This window comes from Periplaneta americana, chromosome 4 (genome assembly GCF_040183065.1).
Source record: "Periplaneta americana isolate PAMFEO1 chromosome 4, P.americana_PAMFEO1_priV1, whole genome shotgun sequence".
In the NCBI taxonomy this organism is placed as follows: Eukaryota; Metazoa; Arthropoda; class Insecta; order Blattodea; family Blattidae; genus Periplaneta; species Periplaneta americana.
In genome coordinates, this window is record NC_091120.1 from 31,610,654 (window position 1) to 31,633,256 (window position 22,603).

General features: G+C 36.0%; 1 protein-coding gene across 2 annotated transcripts in view; it reads left to right on the top strand.

Annotated features, from left to right (window-relative positions):
- Positions 1-22,603, top strand: part of insc (inscuteable) — a 290,338-nt gene that overhangs the window by 220,801 nt on the left and 46,934 nt on the right. For both annotated transcript variants that reach the window (XM_069823099.1, XM_069823100.1), the window contains exon 3: positions 11,592-13,026. In XM_069823099.1, the coding sequence (XP_069679200.1) occupies positions 11,603-13,026 (1,424 nt within the window). In that variant the 5' untranslated portion in view covers positions 11,592-11,602. The remainder of the gene's footprint in view (positions 1-11,591; positions 13,027-22,603) is intronic.

Below are 22,603 nucleotides of genomic sequence, written 5' to 3' on the forward strand. Positions count from 1 at the left end.
TATATTGCATTTTTTGACGTTTTTGAACTAATAGGTCATTTTTATATTTTTTTCGGCATCTTTTGGTAATTTTTAATACTTTGAAGAACTTTTAGATCATTTGAAATGCATTTAACTTTATTCTTTATCGATAGATCTGTTAAATCATTTTCTAAGAAAATAGGTCAGTAGTAATTACCTACTTAATAAGTGAATAACAGTGAAGTTTGAGTTTTATAGTTTGGAACAGACTCTAAAGTCCATCCCTCATTCCACTGAAGGCTTCACTTCACACAACGGAAGTAATATAAAATGCTTGACAACAGCTTAGTTTAAGTGAGGGCTTTGACCGACCACCCCTGATTGAAACATATTGTAAACCCTCATTAAAATCTATAGTTTTCCCTTAAAACCTTCATTTTGTTGCATGTTCTTTTCCTTTATCTTAGCTAAATTCCAGGAAGTTGCCTCCTCTCTCCGGGATTTGCAGGGCAGTCATTGAAACAAGGTGACTAATTTTTAAGAAGTTGTGGTGCGAGTACGGTGAATAATATTTAAATATCATTTTCTTTTAATCTTATGTCATTTTTGCATTAGTTTAAGGGCATTTTAATGATAATTTTAAGTACATTTTTAGGACATCAACATCCACCCCCCACTAATAACATTTTATTCTTTTCTTAAAAAGTCGTCAATTTTGTTCAATTAATTTATTGTATTTTCAGGGACAATAATTCAATTTTTGCAATGTTTTGTACAGAATGTTATAAAATAATCCAATTTTCAACAAATGTAACTGAAATTTCTCCGTTAAAATTACGATTTCAGAGAAATTATTGTATCCAATAAAATTGCGAAATGCATTCGTCTCTGTTAGTAAAAATACGTCGATTTCTCCTACATCATTGCTCCATCATTCATATAAAATCTTCGAAAGGCACTTATATTAATGCGAATAATGGGTTACAGGTAATTAAAGAGTGGTTTGATTCAAACGCTCTTTCCTTAAACACATCCAAAATAACTGTTGTTCCGTTTTCACTAAGGTCTAGTGGTCTTAAATCTCTTCAGTCTTCTTTTAGGCTCAAAATTCATCATTCTGATTGTTCTTCTCAAAATTGTGAATGTCCCATATTAATCTAATCCTCAGAAGTTAAGTAGTTAGGCATTACAATCGACAAACACTTACGATGGAATAAACATATTACATATTTATGCAATAGATTACATAAAACAATTTATATCTGTGTTATACTTCGGTCATATTTACCAGTTAATATTTTACGTCTCATTTATTTAACTATATTTGAATCCATTCTCCTATATGGAATTTTAGGATGGGGAAATGCTTGTCATTCTAATCTCACTCCACTAATACGTATTCAGAAAAGAATAATTAAAATATGCCTTAATAAATCAATTGATTATTACTCACCCGAGCTTTTGTTCACTGATTTTAATGTTTTGAAAATTAAACAAATTTATTATATTGCCTTATTGAACTTCATACATAAAAATTGCAATAAATTCAAATTGTATCATCATAAAAATATGAAACTAAAAGATCCGATTTTATGCGACTAGAGGAACCAAAGTGTTTCACAAACACAGCTCTTAGCCATGGTACCTACTTTGGTCCAAGGTTATATAATAAAATAATTGAAAAATACCCAAATTTTGGAACATTTTAGTATCAGAAATTTAAAAAATAGCGTTAGGAATTTAATTTTTAAAGAATGTATTATATTGATTTAATATGTATATGTATTTGTATGAGTTAAATTGTTAAAATTGAAATTGAATTTTTTAAAGTTAATTTATTCCTAAGCCTATAATTTTTTTCCTTGACCCACTTTGTGTCAAATAATTATCTTTGTGTTAGATAACTCCCTGAGCACGAGTTTTTACTCCTTCAGGGAAGAATTAAGACTGTATTTTTGTACATGTTATTTTACTAACAAACAATATCACCACTCTCAGGGTGTACGACAGCCAGCCTGATTTGTCAGCACAGATTATCCCTGTTGATCCATAGAAGGGACTTCATAGCTGATCGTCTGCAAATGCCGAAAATTCGTTTGAGAGGGAAAATTAATTTCAATACTTGGGCTTACAGCCTTTCCACGTATAAATAACTTAGTGCATGACGAATATGAAGGAGAGTAACAAGTTTCTTCCACCCTGTGTACGAAACTGTATGACAACACTGGAGGTTCGGCGTGACCAGACCTTTTGATATAAACACTATTGAGAGGAATCAAGTATTCAATTTGTGAGAACGCCGTGTGTACACGCTTATTCTCATCACGATCGGCAAGACTCCCGCATCGATAACTCTCATGTTTTAATATTTAACTGACGGTGTAGCACATCAGGCGTATATTTTATCAGCCGCTGGAATAAATTTACTTCTGGCACGGGAATAAGGTCATCGGAAAATATTTTCGATGTTTGGCGTCTGAAAGTTTTTAATTTATATTCACACTTGGCAACTATCCGCGTTATAGAAGACGTCTTCTGAATATTTACGCGTAAACCTAGTAAATACGTCCATTAAAATTCATGTATGTATCCTTATGTCAAACGAATGTTAAACTATAATTAAAAAGTGTCCCTTGTGCATGCCACGAAGGCTATTATGTGACTTATGGATAGAATGCTTTCACCATTTCGGCACTCAAATACTTTGAACTCCCAGGAAATGAAACTTTACAACGATCCCAGCGCATTATTTTGGCAGGTTAAGATCCTGTAAGGCAGGCCTGCACAAGGTTTGCGCTCTCCGAGCCGGCTCACAGCTCATGAGCGGAATGCAGGTATTAGCCGCGCTCTGTGTAGGGTGGACTGGAAGAAGGGGCGATCTCGTAAAAAATGTACACAAGGTGTTCAGGAAATGAATTCCCGTTCATTGTTTACAAAACTATCTTGCACTATTATTAATTAATAAAGAAATATTTATTTTACAGAAATAATAGATTCTATAGCTACTTAAATATACAATATCATTTTGTTATATTTTTATTTATCAGTACATCAAAACGAGGTTTTATGCTGTTGGCAGCTGAAAGGAACAGTAGCCTACTGATCGTAATGAAACATCAGTTGCAGATGTTCGATGCCTGCCTTTATTAAAGTTGATTATAGAAAAGAGTTGCTCACAAATATAAATGTTGAGCCAACATAGCAATCATTTTCACAGCCAGCCTTTGTAGTCGTGAATATTATTGCTAATGTTTAGTCTTGTAAAACTCAACCAGGCTAGTAGTATTATTCAAACGATCTTTAGCCCTTAGGTCACATTGAAGATCAATAGGTTCGAGCTGTAAATCGTTAAATGTTAAATGTTATGTTCCGTCCTTTAGATTCCTCCATACTGTACTGTAGGAGTAGGTAAGCAACGTGAAATAGTTACTGAGAATAGGCCTACACACTGCACTCCACTAGATAACTGAGTGGTTGTTTCCCTCTCCTCTACCTATAGCATGTCTATGTCATTCTGACGTATCTTCCTCTTCGTTTCGGCGAGCGGTAAACACCGCTCTCCCGCTCCGAAGGAGCGCGCGCGCTTGTTGAGCGCTGTTTGTGCAGGCATGCTGTAAGGAAAGTATAATGTATGAAGTCCTGGAGGCCAAAGAGGACGAGGTCGATCTAATCATGATGGAGAGATGGAAAAGAAGATATGACTAAATTGGAATGTAGGTATTGGAAGACTGCCGCACAGGATAGAGATAGATGGTGAAGACAGCTGAGGGAGTCCAGAACCCACTACAGGGTGTAACACCGATGATGATGATGATGATGATGATGATGATGATGATTAGAGCTCGGCCATGGATACCCTGTTTCATTAAGTTACGTGAACACGGATCATTGTGCTCTATCATACAGGGAGTAAGGTGAGGGTTAGTAAGTGTATCTGTACTTTTCCTACAAACGCAGGCGTACTGATTTTTAAATACAGTCGGGTGGAAAACTTCAATCTTCAAATTTACATAATATAATAAGCTTATTTTTAACAGGACATGAAATAGCCTACAGTTATGCACAGAAATATTACTTCCATACATTTGAAGATAGTAAATATCAACACCTTAAAAACAATATACTTTGCATACTTCCACTGGGTAATGAGTTTTTGAATAATATTCTGGGGTCGACCTGATTGGCGCAGTTGGCATAACGCTAGCCTTCTATGCCCGAGGTTGCGGGTTCGATCCCAGGTCAGGTCGATGACATTTAATTGTGCTTAAATGCGACAGGCTTATGTCAGTAGATTTAATGGCATGTAAAAGAACTCCTGCGGGACAAAATTTCGGCACACCGGCGACGCCGATATAACCTCGGCAGTTGCGAGCGTCGTTAAATAAACCATAACATATAATATTCTGGGGAAATTCCACAGATATCGTCGCGACGCTGTTATTCCCGGCGTGACTCCTCCTCTTTGCTTACGTCTTAGGAAGTCAAGGCTCTATGAAGTCTAGGTAGGTAGTATCGTTCGCCCTTTTTGTTCTTTCGTTGCCGAGCTACCAGACGAGGGATCTATTTGTCACACCATTAAACATTATCATGTCGTAGCTCCTATAATAATAAATCAAACGCACTGTAATTCAGAAAATAATTGAGCGGCAAATAACGTCCTCGTGTGCTTTCTGCGAACGCCAACGAAAGAGCCAAAATGGCGGGCGATTTTATTAAGTATTTATCCAGCCTTAGGAAATGCTTAACATCTTCCTCAGCGAATCACAAGACGCACACGTTTAAATATGTAGCCGACCTGCAACGTGATTGGCTGCCGGAAATTAGAGCGACGGGAGTATATTTCTACTACAAAATAGTAGGTGCCAAATCTAAGAAATCGTGTAAGACTATTTTCCAAAAATTACAAATAATACCCATGGCTTGTCAGTATATTTTCTCATTAACAATCTTCCTTGGATGAAATCGTGAAAACTTTGTAACTAATTCAACAGTTCACAGCATAAATACGAGTCAAAAATGACTTTCATACTCCATCGGCAAATCTATCGTGCTATCAAAAAGGAGTCCTAATTTCTCACGCCTTCTATTCTGTAGGTGAATTCATAACATTCAACAATGCTTCATGAAATTGATACTAAAACTTTGTGTTGTACTAGTAGACTATATTGTAAACCTCTTCTGTATATATTTCAACTAGACTGTGACTATAAATGCAGGGCCGTATTCATAGACATTCTTATCGCGGGCTTCCGGTGGATGATCAGCGAATTAACATTGTTCGTATCATGAACCAGTGTTAGCGATATGATATGATATGATATGAATCCTATACAAGTAACCAGTCAATAGCCAGGGCTAGTTTAGCACGTCGTAGCGTGGGCTAGCGAAATGTCTATGAATAGCACCCTAAGACTATATAGTAGTATTACATTTTTTTATTTGTTCCATATTCTAGCTCTGAAGCAATGTATGAATATCATGGAATGTTAATAAATACAATACAATACAAAACACCTCTACCGATTAGTAAAAATATGTTACTAAACGACAAATTCATTCAAGTTGAGAGGATGCGAAGGCATTTCTTTCCCCTTCCACTTGCCCTGAATCCGTCAGTATAACAGACCGGTAGCTGTTACCTCTTATACCTGCACCCCCCAAGTTATACACACAAACAAGAAAATAAAATATTAAATAATGTACATAAATGGATATAAAATACAGTGACACAGATGTTTGACAATTACATGTTTAAGTATATTTTAGTGTCGTTTTTACAAAATTTTCAACTAATAATTAATTAAATAAAGGGATGCTAGTTTGTATTATGAAGTCAGGGGGGAGCGACACAATGCAGATTGTCCCGTTGTGTATGCTGTAGAGTAGCAACTAGCGGTGGAGAAAACATTTATCTTCTGCTGTCAGTAGCTTTTTAATGTGCCAGTTGATACAAACAACAATAAAATGAAATACAAACGCTTAGTATAGATTTTTGAAATCTAGATTACCGGTAAACATTTTCAATAATAAGAATTTTCACTATGTTCAAAGTCAATTAGTCAAACGTTAATAAGATAGACATCAGCATCTTCCCCTTCACGGATGGTAAAGAGTGTGAGTACTGCCCGTGTCTCACTTCCTGAGCCAAGACTTCCCTAGTGCTTATAGCCACGCCTCTTATGTCTGCTCGGATCGTCACGGTAGTTGCAGTGTGCGGCACGGTAGCATATTACATGTACTGAAAACATTATCCTATGCCATTCCAGAGGTCTTTACTGTTTATAATACTGGAGAGACTGATTACCACTATCGCTGTTACCTCTGATGGCGATTTCCGAAAATGTATGTACAGTACATACTGGGTCACTCTTCGTTCAGTCTGGACAACTGCTGAATTACACTAGAAGAGCATTTCTCAAAATATATTGTCAGGGTTCCGTGAGTCTTATATGTTTTTAAATTTTATTTTATGGAGACTATAAGAATATATAAACGTTACAAAAATATGAATCAATAATAACATGAAACATCATCAATAATAATAATATTATGCCAATAATATGAGTTATTATTATTATTGTTAAACATCTAAAACGGAAAATAATACTTATCACGTTCATCACTGAATTCTCTGCGTATGTGTCCATTAAAACAAAATACCGAAACAGACAAAATGCAGAAGTATAAATGAGACTACAACTTTCCGCCATAAAACCAGATTGCAGGCTTAAAAACTAAATACATTCGTCCTACTGGACAGAACAAAATTATTGCGATACTAGCTTTCACTTTTCTGTTAATTATTAAACATATACTAATAAAGTACGTATTACAAGGATTGCACAGTTACACTTAAAGGGTTAAAAGGGGTTTCGCGGTGGAAAAAGTTTGAAAAACATTGCCATAGAGAAAAGAGTATATGGATGTGTACACACGACAACCACGGTGTAATATATATATATATATATATATATATATATATATATATATATATATATATATATATACACACACACACACATACATTCACGAAGCTCAATACGTAGTAAATATGCAAACATTAGGTAGTTGCTCACCACTAGGATCGCTAATGTCGGCTCATTACAGGCAATGCAAAATAGTACCGGCACAGTCTTGTTTCTAGCACCCTCAAAACTCAAGCTTCGTGACTGTATATAGTAGACTGTGCGACAACCGAGATCGCGATTAGGTCGATAATCTCTAGTAGAGACTGTAGTCCACTACTGGCATTAGTGTTTAGACTTAATGAGAAGGACATAATTTATTTTGTGAGGGAATAGTCTATACATTCGCTTGTCGATTGATCTTACTCTATAGCTAACGAAAAGGCCGATATTTTGAACGCAGGGTAGTATTTGTAGGACCTTCTACCCCCCTCTCTGCGTCTCACCCCGCAAAGAAACAGCTCAGGAAGAGGGACACGGGCAGTAGAGGGGAAAGCCTATCAACCAAACTGAAATGGGGATTAGTCAGCGATGTAGGCCTATACAATGGAGGGGGAAAGGAACTGGCCACCCTACCCCATTATCTCGTGGCTTAATTGCCTTATTGGTGTCACTTATGAGGTTCCAAAGTGTCTTCGGACAGTTGATTAAACAACAAACAACAATCCTCCTTAATGTCACGTTGCGTTGCATTGTGGGTCTCCATGGCTTACAACAAGTATAAATCTACCTTTACTAAACAAATCCCGAGTCGTACTCCAACAGCTGACCAATATGTGAGGGACCTCACACCACTGCTCATGTGCACGTATTACCCCTAATCACAGCACGCCTGTTGCACAGGTCAGTGTCGTGTTAATAAATGACACGCCGTGTAAAAAGTTTACACGCGAGACTGAAGATAATTTTGCTTGCATGATCTTATCCCGCAAATGCCAAGTCTGCTCTTGCAATGAGTTTTTTTTTCTGCTTGCAAAGGATTGCCAACATCCGTCCTTAAACCGAAGTACAATTTCCTCGTTATTAGAATAAACTGTAGAGTGTAAGGAGATGGGGGACTTCCGCTCGAAAGTAACTGGTCCGGTTTTTTTCCTTTTCTGTCTCCAGTTGAAAGAAAAACAAGATGTATCGCTTTGTCCTTGCGCTGCCGTACAGAATTCTCACCTGAATCTTTGTGGAAATTTGGGGTGAGAGGTCAGATAATCCACGGAAGTGACGGTCAAGGTTTTCAACAGCAGGGGGCGAGGTGGATACGAGAGAAACTGTTACATAACTCAGCGCTCGCTGCACTCCAGACGGGTTTCCAGAAACGTTCAGATTTATTGCTGCTCTCAGCACAACAGTAAGCATTTCAAATTGAGATTAATGGTGCTTCAGACAACCACGCAATGTAATTTAAAGTGTGCTGTTAATTACGGGAAACTTTACTTTCGCTTTTTAAGCTTTATAGCATATGGCATTCGAACCAAACAATAAACACGTAACACAGAGTCTATTATTTTATTGCTATTATCATAATTGGTTTGAACGTCGTGACAGAATGTATGAGTAACGCAAAATATTCTTTAAAAATAACGAAGATAAGGCGCGAAATGTCAAGGAGAGCACTGAAGTTAGGCCTACTGGAAACAAAACAACTGTGACTTTGACGAATGTTTTGAAGTATTGCAGTTTGACACAACAATGAAGTGGTGATTGATAGTGGCGATGGCGGTGGTGCTTATATTGATATTGGTTACGAAAGTGCTATAACAGTGATATTGATATTGATATTGGTATTATTTATTAATAGTTCAAAAGTACATAAACTTAATCTTAAAACTGATACATTCACAAATAGTGATTATACACAATATTTACACAATTTAATAACAAATTTTCTATCATATAACTATTCAACTAATGTTGGTTTAACTTACACTTACTTTACATAATACTTAACTATTTCATGTAATAAAAATCGCATAGAGATTAGCAGATGCCGACAATATGTGTGCAAACTGGCTGTAACAGTGATATAATAAACAGTAACATCCCGCGCCGTGACGTCGCGGTAAGGCAGCCCGCCTAGGACTCGCGTTACGGAATGCGCGCTGGTTCGAGTCCTCATGGGGGAAGAAATTTTCTAATGAAATTTCGGCCAGTGTAGGGGACCGGTGCTCACCCAGCATCGTGATGCACTTGGGGAGCTACGATAGGTAGCGAAATCCTGTTGCGAATGCCAGCTATAACGGCTGGGAGGATCGTCGTGCTAACCAAACGATACCTCCATTCTGGTTGGATGATCGTCCACTTCTGCTTCGTCATGTGGGCGTGAGACCAGCAGCCGGCTGGTCGGTCTAGGCCCTCCACGGGCTGTAGCGCCACGGATTATAAACATTAATATAGTAATAATTAGACCTCGGATTTTTAGGCTCGAACAGGATAGGTTACAACAATTTTATGTAAAAATCCCTAAATGTATGCAACACGAAAGACTCTGAAGCGATGATATTGCTTAAAACTATATATATTGAAGAAGTATGTTTTAGCCTACGCTAATCGAGCCAAAAAATCCGGGGTGTAGTAATGATGATGATGATGATGATGATGATGATGATGATAATAATAATAATAATAATAATAATAATAATACTTCAGAGTAGGCCACCCATCTCTTCTTATCTGTGTTCCCTGATGATGAAACCAGTGTGCAGTTCCAAACTTTGAATATATTCAGTTCACCATGGAATTCCCCAAATTCTGTTTCTTATCACAGAATCTATCGGTAACATAAAAGCGGATCTGTGTTATTTTCCTGTTAAGTAATTAGAGAGCTGATAATTGTTATGACAATGATGAAAACATAATACCGGTAACATTAATTATGAAAATACGACTTCTTGCAATAAATATGTAATCCACCGAAGATACACTGTGATAGCGGTCTTGATTGCTGTCTTACCAAGCATATGTAAGAGAACAATTATTATATTATTATTATTATTATTACTATTATTACTATTATTATTAATATTATTGTTACTATTGTTAGTAGTAGTGCTGGTAGTAGTAGTAGTAGTAGTAGTAGTAGTAGTAGTAGTATGGTGGTAGTATCAGTAGTAGTAACTTAATAGCAGTGTAGTGGTGGCCTAATTCTAGTATTTAGTATTTATTTATTTAACCTGGTAGAGATAAGGCCGTCAGGCCTTCTCTGCCCCTCTACCAGGGGATTACAACTATAATATGAACAATAAAATTACAATTAACATTAAATTTACAATTACAATTACAATAAAAATTAAAGTACGACAAGATTACCTGATTAATGAAAGCTAGACATTTTATCATAGAAGTTAAGAACAAAGAATATTTTTGTATTTACTGAATTACAAATTAAACCTACAATAACAAAAATCTATAGTAATGAAATTACCGGATATTGAAATATTTTGTGATAGATTAAGAGAACTATTTACAAGAAACCATTATAGTGGTAATATTGCTGCTAGTAATGATAATAGCAGTACCTAGCAGTGATGTAGAAGAAATGGTAATAACGTAGTAATAATGGTATCAGCAGTGTTTGTATTAACTTAGTGGTAATTGTAGAGGTATTGTAATAGTAGTTAGTTAGTTAGTTAGTTAGTTAGTTAGTTAGTTAGTTAGTGAGTCAGTCAGTCAATCAGTCAGTCAGTTAGTTAGTAGGGTTTGAAAGGAGGGCGTCAGCTACTATGACTATTTGCGCCTTTACTTATAATCCTTTAAAAAAACAAAAACACAGACAATACCAAAAGCTAAATCCGAACGCGAACTATAAGACGTTGTCCCACCAAAATCTGGCACAAAATGCATTAGTAACAAGGTGATTCATTAGAAATCATAAAAATGAGTAATTATTAGACGCTAGTCAATGTTTAAAAAGGAACCATCAAATAATAGGCCAAAAGAATACCATCAGAAACAAATTATCTGACGATTTCAAAAACAATAACATTCTATAAAATATCCGGATGTAGACGGTCCGAATTGCCAAGTTTAAGTAAAACAAATATAAAACAACAAAAGTAACCTCCGGATGTGAAGGGTCCGAATGGCTACTAATGACCTCCAATCGTACAAGATGGCCAATAAAATAATAAATATTGTGTTTTACACTTATCAAACTACAGTTTTAGACAATATATTTTTTTTAATTAAACCCGAATCACGTAAAGTGAAGTGCGTAAGCATTGGATACATACGTTTTTGCCAAACTCCACCATCCTTTCCCCTTAAAGCTGTATTTAATTTGCAATGATTTTTTCAGTCACACCTTCGTATGATACTGACTTATGACATACGAAAACATTGGTCTTTTCAAGGGAGTTTTGGCTTGATTCTTGTGCTTTTTCTGGACCACAGTGGGTTTTAATAATTTCTACTCATCTATTGCAATTCATAATTTCTGCTGGTATATCAAATTTATGTTTGTAGATACACATGCAATTATTTCACCATATATGTATTTGTGCTAATTATTCAAATATAATACAGTCCTAATTGCATCACAAGTTTTGTAGTAATGGTGGTAAATTGTGGAAAGAAACATTATCCATTGGAATGCAGTCAACAAGTTGTGAAATGTGCGTATTAAAATACAACTCAGAAGCATTTATTCAGGATGTTTTTTTTTTTGTGTTTCAGGCAAGAGTGTAATGGGAGAATTCCAGCGGAGTCGCAGCAAAGTGTGGTGGTCAAATTACGTGGAAGCTGATACTGAGGACGACGAGTCTCAGAATAGAGGGTGGGGAGGAGCGGGTCTAGTGCTCAGTCCATCTCGCGGGTCGTCCAGTAGCCCCAGCAGCAGCCACAAGAGTCAGGACTCCGGATTCTCCGACTCTGAGGCGTCCACAGCTCCTGCTGGAAGTACTCAGAACTTCAAGCACTCACCTCTGCCTAGCGAGGAACCCGCGCAGACCCAAGAAGAAGGAACAAGTCAGCAGGCCTGTGAATGCCCCCAGCAGAAGCAAAATGAAAGTGTCAGTCAAACCAAAGCTGAAACTTCAGCCTCTGAAGAGACGAACAGCCTCCAAGTGAAATCACCAGCTAGAAAACTGAAGGGTCAGTTTTTCTCTCCGTGTGCGTGTCTCGGACAAACCTCACAAACCGATATACCGGCAAGTACCGCGATAAACAGTGAGGAGCAAGCTCTCAATAAAGTCTCAGGTTCACCAGAAAAAAGTACAGACTTTTCTTCACAATTACCAGTGAGGATACTTAGAGAAAAGTTCCTTCAAGATTGTATGTGCCTTAACCAAGAACCAAAAAGACCCTTGAATAGTGTTGGAAAGTCGCCAGTTGATAAACCAAATTCGCCGCCACGAGTACAGCAACAGGTGTGTCACAAAGAAAACCAGAGAACAGAGATTGGAAGTGAGAAGAAAGAACTCCAAGACAACCAACAGGAGAATACGAGAGGACAAGAAGAGCAGAGTTCACCAAATCGATCTCAGGTACCTCTCTCTCGTTCCCTTCCGGTGCCAACTCTAAGGACACCACAACGTGTCCAAAACAAGTCCAACAAAGAAAGTCCGAGAGCATCACCCAGAAAGCTTCACAACCAATCTCAGTGCCCTTCCCCACGTCAAGTGCCAAGTGAAGGTTCAAATCAACAGTCACCTAAACAAAATAACGAACATCTGAACAGTTCACAGTGCGAGTCATTGCCGCGGGAAGATTCAAGTGATTCTCAACAATTGCCAAAACAGAATAACGGAAATAGTTTTCAGTGCAACTCGAGAAAACCAACACCACGCCGGCTTTCAGAAGGCTCCAGTCAGCACCTGACCAACGAGAACCTAAACCTCTCAGTTCAGTCTCAACGTAGTCAAGCTTGTAACACACCTTTGTCGAATCAGTCAGCCGGAAGTGACAGCATTGTTCGTTCTGAACGCAAACTTCTGAGCTTAGAACTACCAGAACGTCTTGGTTCCCCAGCCCACACATCTACTCCGAAACCAACAACAGCAGCAGCAGCAACTCCGAGCAAACTATTTGTAACTCCGAACCGACCTCTGCGGTGCCTGGGTTTAGGCAAGAAGCACGGACGTCCTGTAAATCTTCTCAACAACTTCAAAAGGTACGATATATTCTGATAGTTTGAGTGCTCATTTCGCTTCAGTGTTGTATACACAAGTTTTACTTTCCCGATGAATGCATTTGGCATGTTTTGGTTTCACATAATCATAAAATGCAGTGTATGTTTCATGTTGCTAACATCACCAAAGTAAATTTGTTTTCCCTCAACAGGGAACCGTTAACTTCGAAGTAATAAAGCTTAGTTCACAACCTACCGTTTTAATTTGAAGTCCAATATAATTTTTTAATGATTTATTGTCATTTTATAATAATAAGCAGGGAACGGATTTATATGGACTAAAAATATATGAAATATGTAAATATATATGTAGTTATTTTTACCAAAATATGGAATTAAATATGGATTTTTACCAAAATATGGAATTAAATATGGACTTAAAATTATAAAAAAATGACTATGTACGTTAAATATTGGTACATTTTAATCAAACTAAACAAAAAATATAATGGACGTACCTTATCTTCCAATGTAGTTTCAACAAAACACAATTTTTATTGTCTGTTACCATAACAATAGGTTACAAACATTTCTTTCAAGTGCTGAAAAGTGAATCTTCTTCTATTGTCTCTGAGGATAGATTTATACTGACTAAAAGAGCGTTCGACGTCACAAGAAGTAACTGGTACATAATTCAATTTCACAATGTCTGCTGGGGATAAGTCCAAGTTAATCTTCACTGTTGATTCACCACTCATCACAGCAACAACCTTTTGTAGTTCTTCATATCCAGGGTTTTTTGAAAGTACAGTGTCCACCTTAGCTCTTACTGCATCTGCAACTTTACCTCTACCACGATTCAGTTGTTCCACAGTACTATTTATAATTTCAAAACTTTCAGATAGTGAAAGGTGCCTATTTTGGAGACTTTTGAGCGTTTTTATGATGCATGAAAATGTATGCTGAATGTGAGCTAAGTCATTCTTCACACTTATGTCACAGGTAACTGTTTTCGCAGTATCAATTGAGACTGCATCTTCAGAGTCCAATGCAAGGAGAACATTGTTAATAGAGTCTATATGTTCGGCATAATATTCAACTGCTTCTAGCCATGTACCCCATCTAGTTAAAATTGGCTTTGGTGGCAATGGAATTTCAGGGTACATTTCTTTCAACACGTTAACTCTACTGGGAGCTTTGAGAAATACTTTTTTCACTGATGAAATCAACAAATCTACTTTAGGGAAATTGTCTCTGACCACTTCTGCCACACGATGAAATGCATGCGCCACACAAGTAAAATGAGTCAATTTAGGATATACAACAGATAATGCTTGTCCAGCTTTGACCATATAAGGGGCAGCATCGCTAATAAAGAATAACACATTATCGTACATAATACCCTTTGGCCACAGGATACCCATAGCTTCGTTGAACAGTTTAACTATAGTTTTGTTATTGCACTTTTCTAGAACATCACAATGTAAAAGAATTCGTTCAGAATATTGTTCACTTAACAAACCGATAACTACATTACCAACAAGTCTACCTTCTTTGTCGGGAGTCTCATCAATGGAAACCCAAATTGAACTATCTTTAATTTCATCTCTTATCTTCTGTATTGTCTCATCGTAGATGGATGGAGCATACGTCTTCCTAAGTGTTGACTCATCCGGGATTGTATGTTGAGTATATTTTTCAAGGAATTCCCTGAAGACCTTATTCTTTAGTTTGTAGAGAGGAATATCAGCAGAGATGAGAGAACGGCACAGGTCGATGTTAAACTCAGATCTTACATTCGATGTTGTTGGTTGTGTTAAAAACAATTGTCTCTGCTTGGAATTTAGTTGTTTGTTGGCCTGATGTTTACTAGTTGTAATGTGTTGTTGCACCAGGAACTTTTGTGTAGATGATACTGCACACTGACACAAATTACAAAATAATATTTTATTGTCAGTTGATAAACCATCTTCTTTAAATTCTGAAATGTAACTTGTTAGTTTTGATTTTAAATTGACTGAATGACGTACTTTTGGCATATTTACCGTCTTTATAGTATGATTTACAAAACTGAACCTATGTGTACTCTGACTGGCATTTAACTGTTGAGCTGCACAACTGAAGTCTGTTAAAAATTTTAAATTAAATTAATACAGTTTTGGAACTTACTTTCCCATTGTTGATAGGACTGCTAATTTTCAAATAACTCTGATGTTAAAGGGATTACTGAACATGTGTTTAAATCTCTATTGTTGAAATGTATTTTTAAAAGTTAATGGAATTTTGTTTTGTTTTATTGTTAAACCTAATATAATATGGACTGTTTTATATGAAATATGGAAAATATATGGAAATTAACGAAAATATGTACTAAACTCTAAAATATGGAAAAATATGGAAAATAAAAGTAGGATTTTTCAACCCTACACATTGTGAAACATAAAGATAATGCAAAATATAAATTATATTAGCTTTATAAGTAAATATGTATTTACATATAAATCCTTTCCCTGATAATAAGTAATAAATTATTTATACCGTAAGCCATGCGGATAAACCGCACACGGATTATCGAGAGAATACTGTATAATATTTCCTCGAAATCGGCATTTTGATGTCTCATCCCCCATTTCGGACGGAACACTTTTTTGAAACCAAAATATTAGGGCAGTCCCGATTTTGCGGGACAAATGGCAACCCTAGCTGTGCAAATGCTGAAGATCTTTTACTAATCTTCTCTGATCTCGCTTATTCTCTTTGGACTGCAATTGGAAGTACCTATTTTAGATAATGTACTATTTTAAATACTTGGCAAATACTATGCATATTCCTTCTGATATTCTACAACTTACTCACTTAGATATTTATTTGGAAACCATTTCTTATATCTAATTTCATTTATTGAGATAGTTCATCCAGTTTTTTTTAATCTTATATTTCACATAAGAATGCTACTTTATATTATTGGCTAAGACCACACCGTACACGAGCATGACTCTTACGGTAGTGGCTAGAAACATTTTTGTTTTATAAATTCAATTTGTACTCACTAGCTAGCTAGTTAAATAAAAAATGATATTTATTTTGCACTAATCCTCAGGTTTCGCAGCCACGTACAGATACGACTTTAGAATTATTGTATTTTAGTGTTGCTTCTGAATTTATTTATTTTTATTTGGAACCCATTTCTTATATCTAATTTCATTTATTGAGATAGTTCATCCAGTTTTTTTTAATCTTATATTTCACATAAGAATGCTACTTTATATTATTGGCTAAGACCACACCGTACACGAGCATGACTCTTACGGTAGTGGCTAGAAACATTTTTGTTTTATAAATTCAATTTGTACTCACTAGCTAGCTAGCTAGTTAAATAAAAAATGATATTTATTTTGCACTAATCCTCAGGTTTCGCAACCACGTACAGATACGACTTTAGAATTATTGTATTTTAGTGTTGCTTCTGAATTTATTTATTTTTAAATAATGTCAAATTATTGTATTGTAAATTATTATTGATTAAGGTGTTGTAAAATTACTTTTCCATGCAAAAGAAGTATAAGATACCGGAAATCACTATAAATGTTTATAAAATTCGATTTTAAGTAATTTCGTCCTAAGGTCGTATCATGTGTATTTCAATATAACAAAATAATTTTATTTTGAAACTGATTTTATTTCAGACTGTGTTAATTTCATTTCGAAAGTACATGTATATCGTTTTAAAATAAATACCAGAGATATAACTAGCAATTCTTCATTCAATAACCCTTTTGAACTACAAAGAGTATTCACGTACAAGAAAAATATGATGCGGCAATAGCAGAGCTATGCTGGAATGAACATAGGAGAAGCAAATGTGCTTCACAACCGCTTCATCCACCACGTATCTCACTGGATCTCCAGAAGGTCAAATCCCGATCTCCTTACAAGATGATGTGATTATTGGAGCCAATTCAGCAGAGTGTGGACTGTGGCTCAATGTCGGTGGTTTAATAAGTAGTTGTAACAGCCAGAAAATCGGCTTTCCATACCGAAAACTGGAGTCTGAATACCAGATAGATTAATATCGAGTTTGAGATAAGAAATATCATATTACGATACATATTCTCGAGGTTCTCCTTTTTAATGTCGTCATTGCACTATTTCTTTATTGCCAACTATCATCCCTAATACCCATGAAGAAAAGAAATGTGATTACCGCATCGTGTTATATTATACAGGTTGGTGCATAAGTTGGTAGCGTTTTTGTTTTCTATGGTAATAGGATCTTTGTAAGAAATTTCTTTGGAACTTGTTATTTGTTACTTGAATGCCGTAGTATTGTGTTACTAAATACGTCTAAAACGTTTCAATTTTTAAGAAAGTTTGTGTTAATTATGGACTAAATAAAATGGAGTGTCAAGTATAAAAAAACATTCTGACATATCTTTTGAGTTTAACCGAGGAATAAAGGCATCAGGGGCCGTTAGAACCATTTATGCCGTTTACGGGGAGAATACCAACGGAAATGGTGTTCTCGTTTCAAAGAGGGACATTTTGACATGAATAATTCTCTTAAGTTCTTGAAGAACATTTGACTTTAATTAAGACTGTTTAAACGCTTTAATTCACGACCATCCATACCACTCAACGCAGAAATTTGCCAATAGGATGAACTGTGACCAATCAATCATTGTACAATATTTAAATTCCCATAGTCAAAGTTAAACAACTGGGTGTATATGGCTTCATGCGTTTTAAGCAAAAGCAACAAAAATCAGAGCGTTACCATATTTGTGTTTCTTTGATTGTTCGTTATCGCTTAGCTCATCAACAGCATCGATCGGTTTTGTAGGACATTGTTACTCATGACGATAAATTATGCTTTTACATCAACATCATGAACGGAAAGGACTGGATGAGTCCTGACACATGTCATTTACACGAAACCGACTTCATTAGTGAAATATTCCACAGAAAATTAAATTAAAAAAAAATCCCTACACAGATGACTGTCTGTGATAAGATGACTGATTTTATTACGAGAACTCGTTCTTTATCCAGTCTCAGAGATTGTGTTGGGTGCTCATTCTCGTATTTTTTTCGTTTGTTTCTTGATTTTTCCGTCAGATGACGCTGGAATCTCAAGAGACTAAAGAGACTCCCTTTCAAAAAAACTGTAGAATCTATAATGCTTTTCACGCGACTTAATTCTCGAGTCTCATCTTCTTCGTGCTTACAATATTTTGTCTGGCTGAATATAATATTTAAATTATCACCACTAACAGCGACTGAGTCTTAACAGTTCAACTAGGCAACGTTGCTTAAGCGCGAATGATACTTGTTCTGGGCGGCTAAAAAGCTGCGACCTCAATGAACTTGCATGAAAAGGGGTGAATCGAGACGGCTTTGTAGGCGAAAAACAGCTTCTACGTAAAGATTATATTTGATTGTCCTACAGAATATATCTGTTATGGTAACAATGGTTATTAGAGGAGAAAAATTCGCTGCATAATGGCAGTTGACTTAACATAAAAAAATGTCAACATATAATGTCGAACTTGGAGTCAGACCACGAAGGGAAAAACACTAGAGGAGAGAGATTTGATTCGGTGCTGTGAATTGAACTTCGGCGTAGCTCAGTGGTTAGAGCGCTTGATACGTAGAATCAAGGACCCGTGTTCGTTCCCCGGCGCGAATTTTTCTCTAGTAACCGAAAAACAGCTTGCAAATCTAGTCTTTTAGGTAAAGCTCCCTGTAAAGCATAGTTGAATAATATCAAGGGAAAAATTGTTCCGGGGCCGGGTATCGATCCCGAGACCTCTGGTTGAACGTACCAGCGCTCTACCAACTGAGCTACCCGGGAACTCCACCCGACACCGTCTCAACTTTCCCTTTATATCTACACAACTCGCGTGGGCTGACGAAACGCCAGAGACCCACATCAAGTGCACACAATCTCTGTGTGACTTGGAATTGTGGTTTTCTGTTAACGTACACAGTGACGTATATACTATGCAAATCTAGTCTTTCAGGTAAAGCTCCTTGTCAAGCAGATTTGAATAATATCAAGGGAAAAATTGTTCCGGGTGTCGGGTGGAGTTCCCGGGTAGCTCAGTTGGTAGAGCGCTGGTACGTTCAACCAGAGGTCCCGGGATCGATACCCGGCCCCGGAACAATTTTTCCCTTGATATTATTCGAAAAACAGCTTGTTTATAAATTTGCTTGAAGCTGTGTTAATCAAGAACAGGGTTATTCCACATGCCGTAAATCTACAACATGGAACCCTTAGCCTTACTACACTTCCGAAGGCCTTCGGATAAATTATTTTAAGTTTGTAATCGCACGTCGACTAACTGCTCAACAGAAGCATACTTCGACACTTCTAAGTGCGTGAATCATACCGTGCAGGTTCGTGACTCAAGGCAGCAGGTGTTCCGATAGTTCACATACGCAGAAATGCGTATCATGCTGGTGTTTAACATGTTTCACGCTCCGAGGCGCTGGCTACAGCCGGCTGTCTTCGACACGACAATCCTTGGGCAAATTGGAGTAGAGCAATATTTTATGTTTAAAGTTAGTAAAAAAAAGTGACGAGATATTTGAGGAATCCCTACGACTACATATAACGTCTATACAGGATTTAGGGCAAAATAATTATGATAAATACAATTTGCTGTAGGATTTAAATGTGTCCAATGGACCGAATGGCATGAGCTATGAATAACAGTCAATCCTCCAATAATAGTACATTATGCAACGAGCCTTTATTGAAGGTAATTAAGAAGCGAGTATGGATATTTATGAAACGAGCGCAAGCGAGTTTCATAATTTTCATACGAGCTTCTTAATTACCATTATAGGCGAGTTTCATACGACTTTTTATGCTCGACCATATTTCTAACTTGATATTATTAATTTTCTTTGTATCTGACCTTGACCAATGTCCCGTATGTTGTGAGATGTTGGCAGACGCGAAAGTATTGATTTTTTCCGAGGAACAGATGTTCACATTGACCTTGCTAGGCCATAAGAACCTACAGAGATAACATTGAAATTAAATTAGACATTGAAAAACGAGATGACAAATTGAATTTATTTGAATATTATTTACAATTAACGCTAATTATTATAGTAACAGAACATAACCTTCTGCGACAGTATTGGATTTCCAGCCTCCGTGACTTTTCGCTAATTCTCTTTCGATTGCATATCCGAGAATAATCGATACTTGCGATTTTATAACAGTAGAAAGCTGACCTGTCATTGGCTGAACAGTTGTAACCTGAGTCGTCATTGGCTGAAAGACCTGACCTTTAATGAGTAGATGTACTTTAATGACATGCATTAAAGGTCTGCTACCAGGTGTATAATTACTACATTTCGGCATGGTCGAGCATAAAAATAATAATGCATCAAAACAGAATGTACCAATAAAAAGACAAGTGAAGAACTGTTTTTGAGCTATAGACAATTGACAATTAACAATTAACTGGTATATGTATGTAAGCACATGAGAATATCTAATAAATATTGAAATTCCTATTTATCCATTTGTAGCCTATGTACAATGTAAGTAACGCCAACCTTATATTAAGTTTATATAAGTTGCGCAGTACCCTCCCCGTACACTTCACTTACGGTTGTTATTAATGACAAAATGATTGAACAATTCTTCTAAATATTAAATATTGTATGAACTACATTTTTATAGTCTTACTTGTGGTTTGTGGTGTATCAGAATTCTAGCCAAATTGTTGGGTCTCGCCTGCTATATCAATAAAGTTACGCTGTTGAGTTTCAAGTTCATTGTAAACAGCTATTTTGTGATCCCATAAATGTTGCACTTTTGTTAAAGATTCGGAATGCCTGCTATACGTCAGAACTACCTATAATTTGTAGATGCATACACTCACTTTGTTGGTTTTCAAGGTTTGTTTATTAATATTATTTCTTTTCTAATAAATTAGTTATAAACATGTTTCTTTTCACTTAGTATTTACAGGATTTAAAGTTCACCGAGTTTACGCTAATTTGCAGATACTTAATAGATAATTATATTAAACATATAAAGAAATAATTTATTACAGTTGTATGAACACTTTATGATAAAATTATAATTAATATAATCAGTTAAAAACCAGACATGTTTCGGAAGAATGGCAGTCCATCTTCAGTCGCAATACCACGACGCTGGTTCAGATGTTCGACCGCGTGTCGTGGCTTACAGGAGACAGTCTCCTGTAAGCCACGACACGCGGTCGAACATCTGAACCAGCGGCGTGGTATTGCCACTGAAGATGGAGGGGCATTCCTCCGAAACATGTCTGGTTTTTAACTGATTATATTAATTATAATTTTATTATCATAAAGTGTTCATACAACTGTAATAAATTATTTCTTTATATGTTTAATATCTCATTTATGAACACTGATGAATTTGACCTTACTTGTGTAAATTTAGATAATGATATATTTTGTTACGTATTATGTTGAAGGTATGTTTCTTCATTTTTTCATAGATCTTTATACTTGGCCTTATCCGATTTAAAATTATATTTTAGAAAATTTGTAACAAATAATTTAGGGTAACAGTATTGTTATGGTGACTGGCCAGGTTCAAACTAAAAGTGGCTTCCTGAGCATCTGAAATACTTATAGAAAAGAACGACAGATAATCACATGAAATTAAAATGTATATGATATCCCAGACCTTTCACGTCAGAGGTGAAACAACATAAAGCGGCAAAACATTGTCAATTTACTACCCACATAATAGTTAATTGATTGGAATAGGGTACTGCGAAAGTACGTCGTTATTTTATTTATTTTTGGTACAAGTAACATTTCTTTAAGTATTTATTTATTTTCCCTTGTACCATCAATAAAAAACACGTATGCTTTTAATTTTTTAAAGTTATAAGTGGCTGTATGCAAGTACTTATTTATTTATTCATTCATTCATTCATTCATTCATTTTGGTTGTAATATTTAAGTTCTACTCTAGAAGAAAAATACTTTACAAACCTGAAATTGAAGTTACATTAGTAAGAACGTATATGTCTGAACAGATTCCATGTCTCACAACACAATAAATCACTAATAATCGCCATTTTTTCACCTACTTAATAAGCCTCTCTGTCTACGACTGAACCGGAGCGAGAAGTATTAGAAAGACTCATTGTCCATACCCTCCTAAAATAGCTCGCTGCTGATAAAACATTAAATGTTGCAGAACATGATTCATATTTACCCATGCCTAAATTTGATTTTTATCCATCTACATTGGGAAAATTGCACATTGTGCAACAGTTTCAAATTAAAACGATCTCTCATGAGGGAGTTTTTAGAAACAACTTTGAGGTTTTCGATATCTGCTTTTGAACAGTCGCTTCGCTTATTACAATACCGCATTCATCTCATTTATGATTGGCCCAAATTTTAACAAATTTAAACTGATAGTTATTATAAAACTAAAACGAATTAAAAATTGTAAATAGTACATTATGCAATTATGAAAATTATTAAACTCGCTTGCGCTCGTTTCATAAACATACTGAAACTCAAATAAAATACCATTTCGGATTCCGTAATAAATTACGTACATCAATACACTGAATCTTGATCATATCCA